Source organism: Sciurus vulgaris (assembly GCF_902686455.1).
Source record: "Sciurus vulgaris genome assembly, chromosome: 2".
Classification (NCBI taxonomy): Eukaryota; Metazoa; Chordata; class Mammalia; order Rodentia; family Sciuridae; genus Sciurus; species Sciurus vulgaris.
This window is the reverse complement of record NC_136462.1, coordinates 33,220,339-33,236,200: the sequence shown is the minus strand read 5'-3', so window position 1 is coordinate 33,236,200 and position 15,862 is coordinate 33,220,339. Positions and strand designations below refer to the sequence as shown.

Below are 15,862 nucleotides of genomic sequence, written 5' to 3'. Positions count from 1 at the left end.
ATCAGAGCCCAAATGGGAAAGTAGAAAACTTCAATGTAGTTATCTTTGGACACATAAGTTTGGGCAAATCTATCACTGCTGGCCATCTGATCTATGAATGTGATGGGATCAACCAAAAGAATCATTAAAAAAAAATTGAGAAGGAGGTTGCTGAGTTGGGAAAGGGCTCCTTCAAGTACACCTGGGTCTTAGAGAAGCAGAAAGCTGAGCGTGAACATGGAATCACTATCATTTCCCTGTGGAAATTTGAGACCAGGAAGTATTGTATGACTATCATTGATGCCCCAGGACACAGAGACTTTATCAAAAACATAATGACAGGCACATCTCAGGCTGATTGCTGATTATTGCTGCTAGTGCTGGTAAATTTGAAGCTGGTAGCTTCAAGAATGGGCAGACCCATGACATGCCCTTCTGGCTTACACACTGGGTATGAAACAACTAATTATTGGTGTTAACAAAATGGATTCCACTGAGTCACCCTTTCAGGACTGGAATTTTTTGATCATTTTGTAGGTAAGGTTGAATTTGATAAGAAACTTGTTTCACATCCTATATGTTTTCATTTCCTGACATGTGCTCACACTTACACTGCATCAATCACCCCCAACTCAATTCAATTTCCATGAATGCTAACTCTTCCCTCTAAAATCCTGAAGAGATGAGGGTAAGCGCAAAAGGACGGGAGGCAGACCCTGATGAATTCAGAGAAGCCTTTATTCCTTCACGGACTCAAGCGCCGGTGGGACCCATTTTCCGGAAGGGGAAAATGGCCCCCAGATACAGAGAGGATTTAGGTTTTATAGGGTACAGTGATGCATGTGTACGTGCAGTTTTAACCGTCAGAGGCTAGTTGTGCTGGTTAAAACTTTATCACAGGAGGGTGGTTGTAAAAAGGTCAAAACTCATTGTTCTTTCTCTGGGATCCATTGTTTCCCAGAGTTTCAGTATTTGCTGTGCCTCCATTTAGGGCTAATTTGCAATGGGGGACCATCTAAGTTTAGGGCCCATTGTTATTAGGAGAGGGTGCACTGGGAGAGGTTTAATGTTTGGCCAATTTCCCCTCCCTCCTCCTGAGCCACCCAATTCCTCCATTTTTCTTGGGAAACTGTCTTTTGGGAATATTATTTTCCATAACCTTTCAATTAGCATCTACTCTCCATTTTTTAAGATTCCTGACTTAATTACCTGTTGAACCCTTAACTCATACAGGTTTGAAAAACTTCATGTCTTATACCAAAATTACACAAAATCCATGTATTCTTCCCCCACTTATGACTTTATTGTTTACTGTTTCACTTTTTTAATTACAGTGATCACTTGGTTCATTCTAGTTTGGGAGAAAGCTGATAACTGTACAAACATTGCACCAAATCAACTTATTCTTCCCCTGCTTATGAATTCCCTTTAGAATTGGAGATATTTCAGCTCAGATATACACTACCTTTTTTCCAAATACAGCCCCACTTTTTTTCCCTTCCCAAGAAGTCTCAATCCTCAGAGTAAGTAGGTCACTGAGCACAGCATTGTTATGTAATAGCCTCACCCTCCCCGCCACTTCTCAGGGTTGGTCAGGCCTAGAGTCACTGCTGTCCTCCTATCTACCTTCACAGCAAAGTGGATACCTTAGGGACGGTCTTGCCTGCCTCCCACTTGACCTTATTGGCTTTGGGCAAAGCTTCCTTATTCATGGGGCCTGCCTGGGCCCAGAAACCACTGATGGGACTTCTCTGGCTGCATGTCCTCTGGGTACTCCTTTCCCCTGTCTGCTGCTTCCACGTCTTCCCAGGATGGCGCTTCACATCATCTGAGGTTGTGATTCCCAGGAAGGTGCCCCACAGGAGGGGCGAAATTAAAATGCCAAACCAGCTCACCTACAGCATTCGCTTCCGGGGCCAAAGACATGTGATCCACATGAAGCTCAAGAAGAACCTGATGCCCAGACATTTTCCTGTTATTACTGATAACGACCAAGGGGCCATGCAAGAGGACTACCCCTATGTCCCTCAAGATTGTTACTACTACAGTTACCTGGAAGGAGTTCCTGGGTCCATGGCCACCCTGGACACCTGCTATGGAGGTCTTCGTGGAATGCTGCAGATAGATGACTTCACTTATGAAATCAAGCCATTGGAGGCTTCTTCCAAATTTGAGCATGTGGTTTCTCTGCTTGTCTCAGAACACAGATCAGAAGATGAAAGGTGTACAATTGAAGAGGAACAGATAGATGAAGTACTTGAAGAGGTAAACTTAGCTGAAAGTGCTAGAGCAGGCCCTGTTTATTTGTGGCGGTTACACATGAAACACTTGAAACTTCATTACACAATTGCTTCCTCATTATATAAACTGAACCCAAATCAATCCAAGACAATAGACAATGTAGTGATTATAAATAACATCCTAGATTCCATTTTCAAACCCGTCAGTTTTCATGTCTACATACGTATTCTGTGCATTTGGAAGAACACAGATTCATATGATTTGAGAGGCCATGCTATTTCAGCTACGCATGATTTTGGTTTATGGAAATTTTATAACCTGTGGAAATTTTTTCCACATGACACTTCAGTAATTTATACAGCAACTAAGTTGAGAGGTCCAAACTATTATGCCTCCCTTGGAGGAGTATGCAACCCCAACTGGGGAGCATCATATGTGCATGTCTCAAATTATCACATATTTGCGGCTGCGACTCTTACAGCACACACACTTGGTCACGGCATGAGCGTAAAACACGACCACCGAGACTGTGTTTGTTTTCGAAGACATTCTTGTGTTATGAATCCTACGCCTGGTCTTCTAGATATGTTCAGCAATTGCTCTTATGATGATTTGCATCATCAAATACATAAATGGGATCCTTGCCACAGTGTACCTAATATACCATACAAAAATTTTCCTTATGAGGCTAATCGTTGTGGCGACAAGTCTGTAACTCTGAATGAGCAATGCGACTGTGGCTCCCTTAAGGAATGTGCCAATGACTCCTGTTGTGCTACCAACTGTGTCTTCACTACTGGCAGTACGTGTAATGCAGGAACTTGCTGCGAAAACTGTAAATTCTCTCGCGCAGGAAGGACTTGCAGAGACATACTTGGTATCTGTGACCTTCCAGAGTTCTGTGATGGGAAAACACAGAATTGCCCAGAGGACTTCTACGTCCAGGATGGAACCCCATGTTCACCAATGGCTGTTTGTGTGAAAGGAAACTGCAGTGACCGGGATATGCAGTGTCAAGCCCTTTTTGGATACCAAGTAAAAGATGGTTCGCCTGTATGCTATGAAAAATTGAATATAAAAGGCGATCGATTTGGAAACTGTGGACTTAAGGTGATAAGAGGGGGAAGTAAACCTGTGAAATGTGAATCAGATGATGTTTTATGTGGAATGTTGCACTGCGGTGATGTTCGAGAAGTTCCTGGTGCAGATGAGCACACCACATTTCATCACATATTAGTAGGTGACACCAAGGTGGAATCGTGTTTTGGATTTGATACGCACCACGGTGGAGAACTGCCGGAAATGGGGCTTGTAGTGGATGGTGCGACCTGTGGACCAGCCCAGTACTGTCTACAAAAAAACTGCACTTTTTTTCAAGATTTGCCTTTTAACTGTGATGTGAAGACATGCAATTTCAAAGGAGTGTGCAACAATTTGAAAAACTGCCACTGTTTGTATGGTTGGGCACCACCAAATTGTGACCAGAAAGGAGTCGGTGGTAGTGTAGATAGTGGGCCTGCACCAGACTTAATATTAGATCTGCGTACCAAAATACATCTCAGTATAAACAAGATACTAGTTGTAACCCTTGCTCGTATCACTGCTTTTTTTGTTGCAATTTTCTCTGGTGTAGCTTCAAAAGCAGTAACAGTTGTAGATGAGAGAAAGGACAAAGGTAAAAAATAAATACTAATGGGACTCACTGTATGGAGAAACTTACAATGGCACTTGCTGGAAGAAATGATTACTCTCACAACTTCATAATTTTTTCATTCTGAGGTTAGCATCTTGAAGTTGACATCTTGAAATAAAACCACTAGAAAATTAAAAATGGTTTTCTGTGCTTAAATTCACTTAATACTTCATGTCTGATCATATTTGTGAGTGAGTGGGAGAGAGAGAGAGAGAGATAGGGGTGGGGGAAGAGAAAGAATGTGTGTTTTGCTGGGAATTGAACCCAGGGCCTTGCAAATACCAGGCAAGAGCTTGACCTCTGAGCAACACCCACTAACAAGACCATATCCTTAATACTCCTATAGGTGAAACAAATTCTTCGGTTCACTGGAAAGAGAAACTTATTGAAGATGTGGATTCTAAGGTTTCCTATATGTGCCTATTCTGAATCCTGGTCATGCTAGGATGTTCTAGTTTTCACACTGTAACAATCTGTTTCCAATTGGTAAGCATTGGGTTTTTGTTATTTTTATTGTTAGTGGAAAACCAGTGAGCATTAGACTTGTCAGAGATCTGGAGGGAAGACTAAAACAAGCGTGTTACAGGCATCATCAATTTCAACAGCAGTTCTGATACCTGCTGACGAAGGGATTTTAGAGAAAGTGCTAATCTTTCAGAATCTTGAGGACTACATTTAACATGGGAGACATGAAATGTACTTCTCCATAAGCAATCAAAAGGGATGATGGCACCTAAGTAAAGCCTGGCGCATTTTAGCACTGAGTACATGCCAGTGGCCATCAGTCTCATTATCCTTTTATTTTTATTCTTAGCTTGTGCTCAACCTGTGATGTTCTGTGCCTAAAGTCTTTGACACTTTATTGATAACAATCACATGAAAAATCATGGGCCATAATAGAACACTTCTTAATGCTTCTCATGATTGAAGTCATAGGCTGGCACATACAAAATGCCAAGGATTGCAAAAAAACGGCCTGTCTACAAATTGCAGGATGCAGCTAAGCATGGGGCACAAAGAACCACTTCAGAAACAGTGCACATGTTTGGAGTCTGGCCAGTGGTCAGGGTAATACATTCCTCCTTTTTAAGTGACAAGGGTCTCATTTCAAATTTGTCCTCTTCACAGGGAATCTGGATTAGGGTGACCACCAGAGGGGAGAAGAAGGATGCAGAAGGAGAGAATCAGTGGGGTTGCTATGGTGACATTAGGGTCTGTCCATCTTTCTAGAGTTCTGTCAGCCAGCAGTTCTTGCCCAGGTGGCTTATGTACTAGAGCAAGCAGGATGCTACCCTCCAAGAAGGGGCTGAGTCCCTGCTCACTGAGGCTTCCTCACATATCAGTAGGCACATTTGCACCAGTACCTACTGAAAGCAAGAGTGGATGCCCATTTGCAAAGTAGGGATGTTTCTTCTTGATCCAAAGGCAATAAATGAAACTAGAGCCTGTCATCCTAGAAGGACAGTCATGTAGGCTCTGTCTGAGCCTCTTGTTTGCCAAAGCATAACTGTGGGCCTGGACCCCTGCACCTCTTCCTTTCCTCTTTCTCCATATGGGTTGATTTCTTTTCTTTTCTTTCTTTCTTTCTTTCTTTCTTTCTTTCTTTCTTTCTTTCTTTCTTTCTTTCTTTCTTTCCTTCCTTCCTTCCTTCCTTCCTTCCTTCCTTCCTTCCTTCCTTCCTTCCTTCCTTCCTTCCTTCCTTCCTTCCTTCCTTCCTTCCTTCCTTCCTTCCTTCCTTCCTTCCTTCCTTCCTTCCTTCCTCCTTCCTTCCTTCCTTCCTTCCTTCCTTCCTTCCTTCTTTCCTTCCTTCCTTCCTTCCTTCCTCCTTCCTCCTTCCTTCCTTCCTTCCTTCCTTCCTTCCTTCCTCCTTCCTCCTTCCTTCCTTCCTTCCTTCCTTCCTTCCTTCCTTCCTTCCTTCCTTCCTTCCTCCTTCCTTCCTTCCTTCCTTCCTTCCTTCCTTCCTTCCTTCCTTCTTTCTTTCTTTCTTTCTTTCTTTCTTTCTTTCTTTCTCTCTTCCCTTTCTTTCTTTCTTTCTTTCTTTCTTTCTTCCCTTTCTTTCTTTCTTCTTTCTTTCTTTCTTTCTTTCTTTCTTTCTTTCTTTCTTTCTTTTTTCTTTCTTTCTTTCTTTCTTTCTTTCTTTCTTTCTTTCTTTCTTTCTTTCTTTCTTTCTTTCTTCCCTTTCTTTCTTTCTTCTTTCTTTCTTTCTTTCTTTCTTTCTTTCTTTCTTTCTTTCTTTCTTTCTTTCTTTCTTTCTTTCTTTCTTTCTTTCTTTCTTTCTTTCTTTCTTTCTTTCTTTCTTTCTTTCTTTCTTTCTTTCTTTCTTTCTTTCTTTCTTTGCTGGGGATTGAACCCAGGGCCTTGTCTATGCAAGGCAAGCACTCTACCAACTGAGCTATACCCAGCCCCTGATATCTTTATTGATGTGGTTTGTGTTTACGAAGGCCTCCTTGTTTCCCTCAAGCCATTACTGTACTCTGTACTATGGGAAGTTTGTGCCAGTATGGTTTTCTTGATGTTTATCATGTAGTCTTCAAGATAGTAAGCAAACTGTTGTACCTAGGGGCAGCTGTGATCTGCCAGTGTATCTGATATTTCTGAGTAGTATTTGATAATTCAGTTTGCAGATCATAAGCCAAAAAGGCAGCAGTGCCAGATGAGGTGTTACCTGAGTAGTCCCAAAAAGCGGGATCTGATTGGTGCCAGGGATTTGAGACAGACTTATCTGTCATACCCTTGTCAACACATTTTCATTTTCTTAGTCAACATAAAGGAAGGAAACTTCAGAATAAGCCTTTACAGGACTCCCCCACCCCATTTCTAGGACCCTGTCATGTACAGTGGGAGTTCATGTTTTAGGTCCAATGATAATACTAATAATGTATAATAGGGATATGGCAAGGAACCACAAAGAAGACCAAGATCAAGTCTTATTCCTGTGGGAATAGTGAGATTGTAAGAGAAAGAAACAAAGTAGATAGAAGAGGACAGGTATTTGGGAGGGATAGAATAGCAAACTTGTTGAAAAGAGGCCTCCAAAGACCAGAGCCTGTCTCCAAGTTTTCTTGGCTTGGTTCCTTCCTATCAACTGAAATAAGCTGTCCATGGTGAGTCACCTACCACATTACCCTTCTGAGGCGCTACAGGAATGCACAGTGTGTTGTGCTCCAATAACGAAAGGTGTGCTGTAGTTCACCATGGTGCTGTCTGAAATCATGCCATGTAGGGAGAAGAAAGTGATCAGAACTACACACAGAAACTTTGTGCCAGAACATATGTCTAGCCCAGATCTTGCCAGGAGATTGGGTTGATTGGGTTGATTGGGAATTTCTATGGTACAAGCCGTTGGAGATAGCAGGAGAGCCTACCTCTATCTTTGAATTTAGGGAAATCACCTAAACTCTCTGCTCATCCAAAGAACTCCTAAAAACAAATGTAAAATACTGAATTTGGTCTAAAGAAAGGTTGACCAAAAATGATCAGAGCCTGCAATCTCCTTGTTGTGAAAATAATCTGCAAACAGCAGCAGGTCTGACCTCTCCACTGAAGGAATTCATGTTTCTCTGATACATGCTGTTCTTGACCTCAAACCTCCCCGTGTTAGGGGTTTGTCTGCATTTCAAGTAATGAGTTTCCCACAGAGAAGTTAAAGGCTTAATTCATTTGAGAAAATGAGGTGTCATGCCAAGTGAACCACCATCACTTGTGATGAACCCCCATCAGGGCTCATGGTTTCAGAGTTCTCAGTTCATAGATGGCCAATTTCATCCCTTGGGGCCTGAGATGAGGCAGAACATCATAGCAGAAGTGTGTGGTGGAGGAAAGCAACTGGGGACAAGGATACCAAGAAGCGGGGTGGGAGCGTGGAGGGAGGGGAAACTAAGTTCAGCTAACAAAATATATACCCTAAAGGCATGCCCCCAATAATCCACCTCCTTAAGCCATACCCTACCTGCTTACAATTACCACTCAGTTGCCATCCTATCAGGGCGCCAGTGTACTGCTTAGGTTAAGGCATTCATAGCTCAAACAATTCACCTCTAAATTTTCTTGCACTGCCTCATACATGAGTTTTTGGGGGGCACCACACATTCAAACCATAACCCTACCAAAAGCAATGTACAGATTCAATACAAATCTCCATCAAAATACCAATGGCATTCTTTACAGAACTAGAAAAAATAATCCTAAAATTCGTTTGGTGGGGGGGGGGGGGGGAGAAGATCTAGAATAGCCAAAGCAATCCTAAGCCAAAAAGTAGTGCTGGAAGCATCATAATACCTGATTTCAAGTGATATTATAAGCCATAGTAACAAACTGCTTGATACTGGCATTAAAACAGACAGGTAAATTAATGGAACAGCAAGACAGAGACAAACCCATTTAGATACAGTGCTCTAATCCCTGGCAAAGATGTTGAAAATAGACATTGGAGACAAGGCACCCCTTTTAACAAATGTTGCTGGGAAATCTGGTTATCCATATGTAGAATAATGAGCCTACATCTTTTCTCTCACCCTGTGCAGAAGTCAACACAAAAGAATCAAAATCTAGGAATTAGACCAGAAATTATGCAATTCCTGGAGGAAAACATAAGGTTGACACTCCAATGTGGAGGTGCAGACAACAACTTTCTCAATAGAACCCCTAAAGCTCAGGAAATAATGCCGGGAGTTAATAAATGGGATGGCATCAAATTAAAAAGCTTCACAGCAGAGGAAACAAGTAAGAATGTGAAAAGAGCCTACATAATGGGGAGGATTCTTTACTAGCTGCTCTTCTGGCAGAGGATTAATATCCAGAACTCAAAGCTTGAAACCAAAAACAAACAGAAAAACAAAAAGCCAACAATAACCAATGAGCAAATGGGCAAATGAACTACACAGACACTTCTCAAAAGAAAAAATATAAATGGCTAGCAAATATATGAAAAAATGTTCAGCATCATTAGCAATTAGAAAAATGCAGATCAAAGCTACTTTGAGATTCCACCTCACTCCAGTTAGAATGGCAGCTAATAAGAACACAAAGAATAATAAATGCTGGAGAGGATGCGAAGAAAAAGACATTTTCACACTGCTGGTGGGATTGTTAATTAGTATAAACACTCTGAGTTTGAGTATGGAGTTTCCTCTGGAAATATCCTATGTCCTAGCTATAGCACTCCTTGAAGTTTATCCTAAAGAATTAAAGTCCACATACTATAGTGATATATACATACCTGTGTGTATAGCAGTGCGTTTCATAATAGAGAAAATATGGAACCAGCCTATATGTCTATCACTGGGTGAATGGATAAAGAAAATGTAGTGTTTATATACACAATGGAGCTTTATTCAGCCATGAAAAAGAATGAAAACATGTCCTTTGAATGAAAACAGTTGGAACTTGAGTACCTTATATTAAGCAAAATAAGCCAAAGTCAGAAAGTCAAGGGTCATAAGTGGAAGCTAAAGAGGAAAAAGAAAGTGGGAGGATCTTATGAAAATCTAAGGAAGATCAGTAGAGTAGAAGAAAGGGGCCAGGGAAGGGAAGAGTGGAGGGATGGGGAAATACTGGGGAATGATATTGGCCAAATCATATTGTTCAATTGTGTGCATGTTCAAATATGTAACAATGAATCCCACCGTTATGTCTGACTATGAGGCACCAATAAAAGTATGGAAATAAAGAATAAGCTTTAATTTCCATATATCTGTATAATTTCCAAAGTTTTCCTTGTATTTTTAGTTTTATTTCAACGTGGTTGGAAAAGATGATTGATGATTTCAATTTTAAAAAATTTATTGAGATTTGTTTTGTAGCCTATCACATGCATATATATATATATATATATATACATATATATTCTCAATTTGTTGGAGGGAATATATTGTTGATGTTTCTTAGGACCATTTCTTGTAAGTACAATTTAACTCTGCTGCTTCTATGTTTATTTTCTGTGTGAGTCATCTGTCCATTGACAAAAGTAGGCTCTTAAAAATCCCTATTCCAACTGCAACTTAGCATTCCTTTAGGACAGCTAATATTTGCTTTAAAATATTTGGGTGTTCTCACATTGGGTGCATATATATTTAGAATTGTTATTTCTTCTTGCCAAATGTATCCCTTGGTCATTATATAATGATCTTGTCTCTTTTTACTGCTTTTGATTAAAAGTCTATGTTTTCTAATGTAAGTATGGCTTACATTACAAATGCTTTTTCATAGATTCACATTCACTTAGCATATCTTTCTGTCCATCACTTTCAGTTTACACAAGTCTTCAGAGTTGGAATTTCTTTTAAGCCACATATAGTTAAGTATTATAAATTTTATTCATTCAGTTGTTCTATGAATTTTTATCAGAGAATTCAATCCATTTCATTTAGTTTAATTGTTGGTAAGTAATAACTAGATTAATCATAGTTCCAAACTTTCTCCCTCTCTTACAGACTTACTTTGTGGTTAAATTACATACTCAGTAATGTATTTTGATTTATTGTTCATTATTTATTTCTTTATTAGTGCATTATAATTGTGCAGTGAGGTTGATGCAATCAAATGGGCAAAGGAACTGAACAGACACTTCACAGAAGAAATATGATTGTTCAACAAATATATAAAAAATCTTCAACATCTACAGCAATTAGAGAAATGCAAATTAAAATCCACTGAGATTCCATCTCACTCCAGTCAGAATGGCAATTATCAAGAATACAAGCAACAATAAATATTGGTGAAGATGTGGGGAGAAAGGTACTCTCAGACATTGCTGGTGGTACTGCAAATTGGTGCAACCACTCTGGAAAGCAGTATGGAGATTCCTCAGAAAAGTAGGAAAATGGAACCACCATTTAGCCCATTATCCCAGTCCTCAGCGAATACCCAAAGGACGGAAAATCAGCATATTATACTGATGTGGCCACATCAATGTTTAAGCAGCACAATTCACAGTAGCTAAGCTATGGAACCAACCTAGGTACCCTTCAACAGATGAATGGATAAAGAAAATGTGGTAAATACACACAGTGGAATATTACTCAGCCATAAAGAAGAATGAGATTATGGTATTTGCCAGTAAATGGATAGACCTGAAGACTATCATGCTAAGTGAAATTAGCCAATCCCAAAACACCAAAGACCAAGTGTTCTCTCTGATAAGTGGGTGCTAACACACAATAAGGTGGGGGAAAGAACAGAAGTACTCTGTATTAGACAAGGGGGAATGAAGGGACGAGAGGGCAGATGGGAATAGAAAAGACAGTGGAATGAATTGGACATAAACTTCTTATGTTCATATATGGAATACATGACTAGTATAATTCCAATCATGTACAACCACAGAATGGGAAGTTATACTCCATGTATGTATGTCTACTGTCATCTATAACCAAAAAGAACAAATTAATTTTTTTAAGTCGTGGGATTCATGTATATTCATAACATAATTGATCCATTTCATTCCTCAGTATTTTCCTATTTCCCTTCTCTCCTCCCTCCCTCTCCTCCCTTTCTTTACTATAATGGTCTTCTTTATTTGTTTTTAAATTGGTGCATTATAATTATACATGAAAATGGTATTCATTTCATGAATATTCTCACAAGGATTTAGCATAATTTGGTCAATTTCATTCCACAATTTCTTCCCTTCCTATCCCCTCTTCCCTTCCCCTTGATTTCCCTCTTTACTGTTCTCTCTTCTACTTTCATGAGGTCCCCTTTTTATTCCTTCTTTCTCTGTAGATTCTGCATATGAGAAAAAACCTTCAATATCTGACTTGCTTATTATTATGTTTATTATAAAGTTTTGCTTTGTGATTATCATGGACCTTACAAAAATCTTTGAATCAACAACCTATTCTGAAATGATAGAAACATCATAATCACAAAGATTCAAAAAGAAGCATAAAAAACAGAGAAAATATACTTATACATTCAAACTCCAGTACTCAGCCCATTTTGACTTTGGGATGTTCTATTTTATATCTTTCTATCATGCTAATCTCCTAACATATTCATGTGGTACTCTTTAAGTTGTGTTTTCAGTCTTCAATTTTAATGGCTTATGCCCTAAATTTACAATATTAGAACATTTTGAATTTGTCAGTCTAGTTAGTTGTTTTTACCATTGAGTTTTATACATTTTGATGTTCTCTTCTTACCCATCAAAGTCTCTTTCTTTGGGTTCAAACTCCCTTTAGCATTTCTTGCAGGAGAGGTCAGATGGAGATATATTCTCGCGTCTTTTGTTTGGGAATATGCAAAGATAGTTTTACTGGGTACAGTATCCTTGGTTGTTAGTTTCATTCCCTCCAGTACTGTGAAAAATCTCATGTTACACTCTGCTGGTCCATAAAGTTTCTGTCCAGTAGTCTGCTGTCAGGTTAATTGTGTGTTGCTTCTTTTCTCTTGCTGCCTAAAATGATCTTATCTTCAACATTTGAGAGTTTTTATATTACATCTTGGGGTAGACTTGTTGAGTTAAATATGATGGATGACAATGGGCCTTCCTGGACCTGATATTTTTATATTTCTCCAGGTTTGGGTAGTTTTCTTTTGTTACCTTTTTGAATGAACTTTCTACTCCTTGGGCATTCTGAAGTCCCTTATTTGCTCTCTGAAAGCTGACCCCAATGCCCATATACTTTCTTCATTCCTCTTCATTCACTTTCTTTCTTTCTTTTTTTTGACCTCTTTTGTATTTAAGAAGCTGTCTTCAAGCTCACACATTCTTTATTCCGTTTTATCTATTCTGCTATTGATGCCTTCTATCGTGTTTTTGATTTTGCTTAGTACATTTTTCAGCTCGATTATCATTTGATTTTAAGTTGTTTTCATCTGTGTTAGGCTGTTAGGCGGTTGGTGTCGTCTCAAAACTCATCAAGTTTCCTTGAAAGAGTTGTTTCCAATTCTCCGTCTGAGAGTCACTCACAGGGGTTATTGTGTGGTCAGTTTGGTATCTTGTTTTGATGGTTAGGTGAGGTCATGTTTCCCCAAAATTCTTGATTCTTGTTAGTATTCAGCACAAAACGGGGGAATACTTAGAAAGAGTAGTCCATTCCCATAAGTGTCTCTCTGTGTTTAGAGCGAACCCAGAAGTCTCATTAGCAGTCACCAGCCTGAGCGCGGGCACTGCAGAATTTTGCCCAGCTCTGGGCATAATATCATGGGCAGGATATTAAAACAGCCAGCTTGCTTCCCAAGGCATGCCACTAACACGACAAGATTGTGTCACATTCCAAAACTACAGTCTGCCAAGACTACAGTAGCTCTAGAAAATGACCAAGGGCCACAGTGAAATGGACCTATTGCTAAGGTGGACTCAGGAACAAGGCTACTGTAAGAAGGTACAGGTGATGCTGGTTGGAATAAAATCTGAATAGACTGGAGCTACAAGTCTGTGCCTGGCACTGGGACTGTTCCAGAGTCTCTATTGGCTGGCCTGGGAATGGGGGCTGTTAAGACCTGTCCACTACTGAGTTTCCCAGCCCAGCATTGAGTTCCAGGACCAAGTCCTGTACTTTCTACCCCATTACTCACAGCAAATGAGATCTTGCATTATTCTATGCTGCATGATATTGACGTGCCAGTGTGTTGCTCACCGAGGGTGACACTAAGCTTCACCTGACCGCACAGCTGGAAGGACCTGCACAGTCTCAGTTTTGCAGCAGTCCCAGGCTATGGGTAGCAGTGATATAGGAAGAAACGTGCGTGCACACACTGGGGCTCAGGTCTGCCAGGAGCAAGGCAGATGAAGTCCTTCTGAGAACACTGGCCTGGGGATAGCTGTGTTTCTGGACATAGGGACAGTGGTGTCAGATGAAGTCCCCTGAACTCCAAGGCTGACATTAAATTGAGTCACACAGCCATAGACACCTGTGAAGTTGCGGGTGAGAGGGCTTGTGTTCCAGACCACTCCAAACTCTAGCTGTCCCACAGGGGCACAGGTTTCTTCCTGATGCTGGAACAGGTGTAAAGGGTCTCTCTGTGAGCTCTGTCCCGAGTAGAGTTCTCACTAAATTGGCCTGGCTCTGAGCTCCAGGGCAAAGTCCTGTGCTACCTTTTGCACCCTGCCCCCAAGTAGGTGGAGTCCTGCGATCCCTCTGCTCCCCAGTGTTGTGGAAGGGTGGTGGAGGCAGTCCCTTGGTCACCTGACTGAGTTTCAGCAGCTCAGTCTGTGGGTAACGGCAGGAATCCTGGGGCTCTGTTGGCACCAGGTTGCACAGCATTGTGCCTGGTGCTGGGTATTAACACTAAGGCTTGGGAAGAATCAGTTCTCCCTCCACTAAGTGGAAGACATAAGCCTTTCCATGCTGCATTGATTGGAATTGGGGGAGAAGTGATCAGGACAACTCTTTCCTTAGTGCCTTCCTCAATGTGTCTTTCACTATTGTACTAAAATCAGGCACTATGTTCTTTCATCTGACTTCCTTCGCTCTTGTGAAGATAGTTTCTTGGGTGAATACCTGTTCAAACGGGCATGTCTGTGGGGAAGACGATTACTGTAGGGTCTTATTCAGTCACCACACTGGTCCACTTTTTTGCTTAGTTTGTGGAATAAACTTATCAATAATGCAGATGTGAACATTCATAGACAAGACTCCATGTATATGTTCTTAGAACTGAAATTTGCAGATCACAGAGTACGTATTGGTTTTACTTGATACAAACATCTATTAGTGGAGAGCAGGCTGTGCCCAGCTCTGAATTACTCTGTGTTGTACAGAAAAGCAAATTTCAGGCTGCACAGATCCCTGAATTACTCCATTTTATAAAGCAGTAGTTTCCCCTGTGTTACTCCACGGAGCGCAAGTACTATGGTTGAATGAGTTGGTCACGTGTATGGGTGAGCAGATAACCTGCAGATGCAGGACATACAGAACATGTCAAAAGGAATAATCACCAGCTGCACAGCACAATCATTAGACACAAACTGATAAATGAATCATGCTAATAAAAAATGACCACCTGTGAACTTATAAAATTAAACCAGAAGCACATGAATACATGGGTGTATCAAACTCATATCAGAGAAAGGCCTGCCAGCTTACCAAACAGACCAGAAGACTGAATGGTGAAACCCTCTCACCTGAAATGTAAAGGACAGGCACTTGCGGCACTGGTACACACCAACTTGTCACGTTATCGGTCTGCCTGATGAACGTGTCGTGAACGCGACAGGTGGGGAACTGCTGGCTCTGAGCCTGGGGCCTCTCTCAGCTCTACCTCCTGCTGAACTTGGCCGACATCACGACTGCCTGCCCAACTGCCTGCTGCAGGAGCTGGCCTTCCCTCGAGCAGCTCCCCGCTTGAAAACTCTGCCCCTCGACAAGTTCCATGCCCTCCACAAGGTCCCTGGCGGCGCTGTCCCTTATTTGACCACCTTCAGTGACTCTTGCATCCCTCCCCGTGCTTTGCCTTTGCTTTTGGTTCTGTCTTCAAGCCCCAGGGTCACCGTTATCGCTTTCACAGTCACACCTTGACACATATATCATTTTGTAAACTGTGCCTCATGTACTGTAGTATTAGTAATGAAGATTGGAATGAGATAAGAGAACTTATAATTGCCACAGTCATGACACCAAGGGAACTATGAGGAGTCAGAATGAATGTGCTCAAAACTGCCTTTGTCAGTGCATCTCAGTTGACGCTAACCACCTGAGGCGGCTCTGCCAGTGAAGCTGTGACAGGCAGTGACCTGCAGTAACTGAGGGATTAGTAGAGAGGACAGCAGAACACCCTGGAATGGGCTTGGTGGCCTTAGAGGATATGGTCATTGGGCTTCACCCAGGAGGAGTGGGCTCTGGTGGACCCTTCCCAGAAGAAATGCTACAGAAATGTGATGCGGGAAACCTACAGCAATGAGGTCTATCTAGGAAAAAAAGTGTAAAGACAAGAACTTTGAAGATTACTACAACAACAGGACAGGGTGGTTTAAGTTCTCATGTTTTACAGTAATAACAATGGAGG

At 41.1% G+C, this 15,862-nt stretch overlaps 1 protein-coding gene across 1 annotated transcript; it reads left to right on the top strand.

The window, feature by feature from the left end:
• Positions 1-1,689: 1,689 nt before the first annotated feature.
• LOC306655273 (disintegrin and metalloproteinase domain-containing protein 20-like) lies at positions 1,690-15,375 on the top strand (the record flags this gene model as incomplete). Its single annotated transcript, XM_079129669.1, has 3 exons — positions 1,690-3,895; positions 4,260-4,318; positions 14,995-15,375. 3 exons carry the CDS (start codon positions 1,690-1,692, stop codon positions 15,373-15,375), a joined length of 2,646 nt encoding a protein of 881 aa, XP_078985795.1.
• Positions 15,376-15,862: the final 487 nt, after the last annotated feature.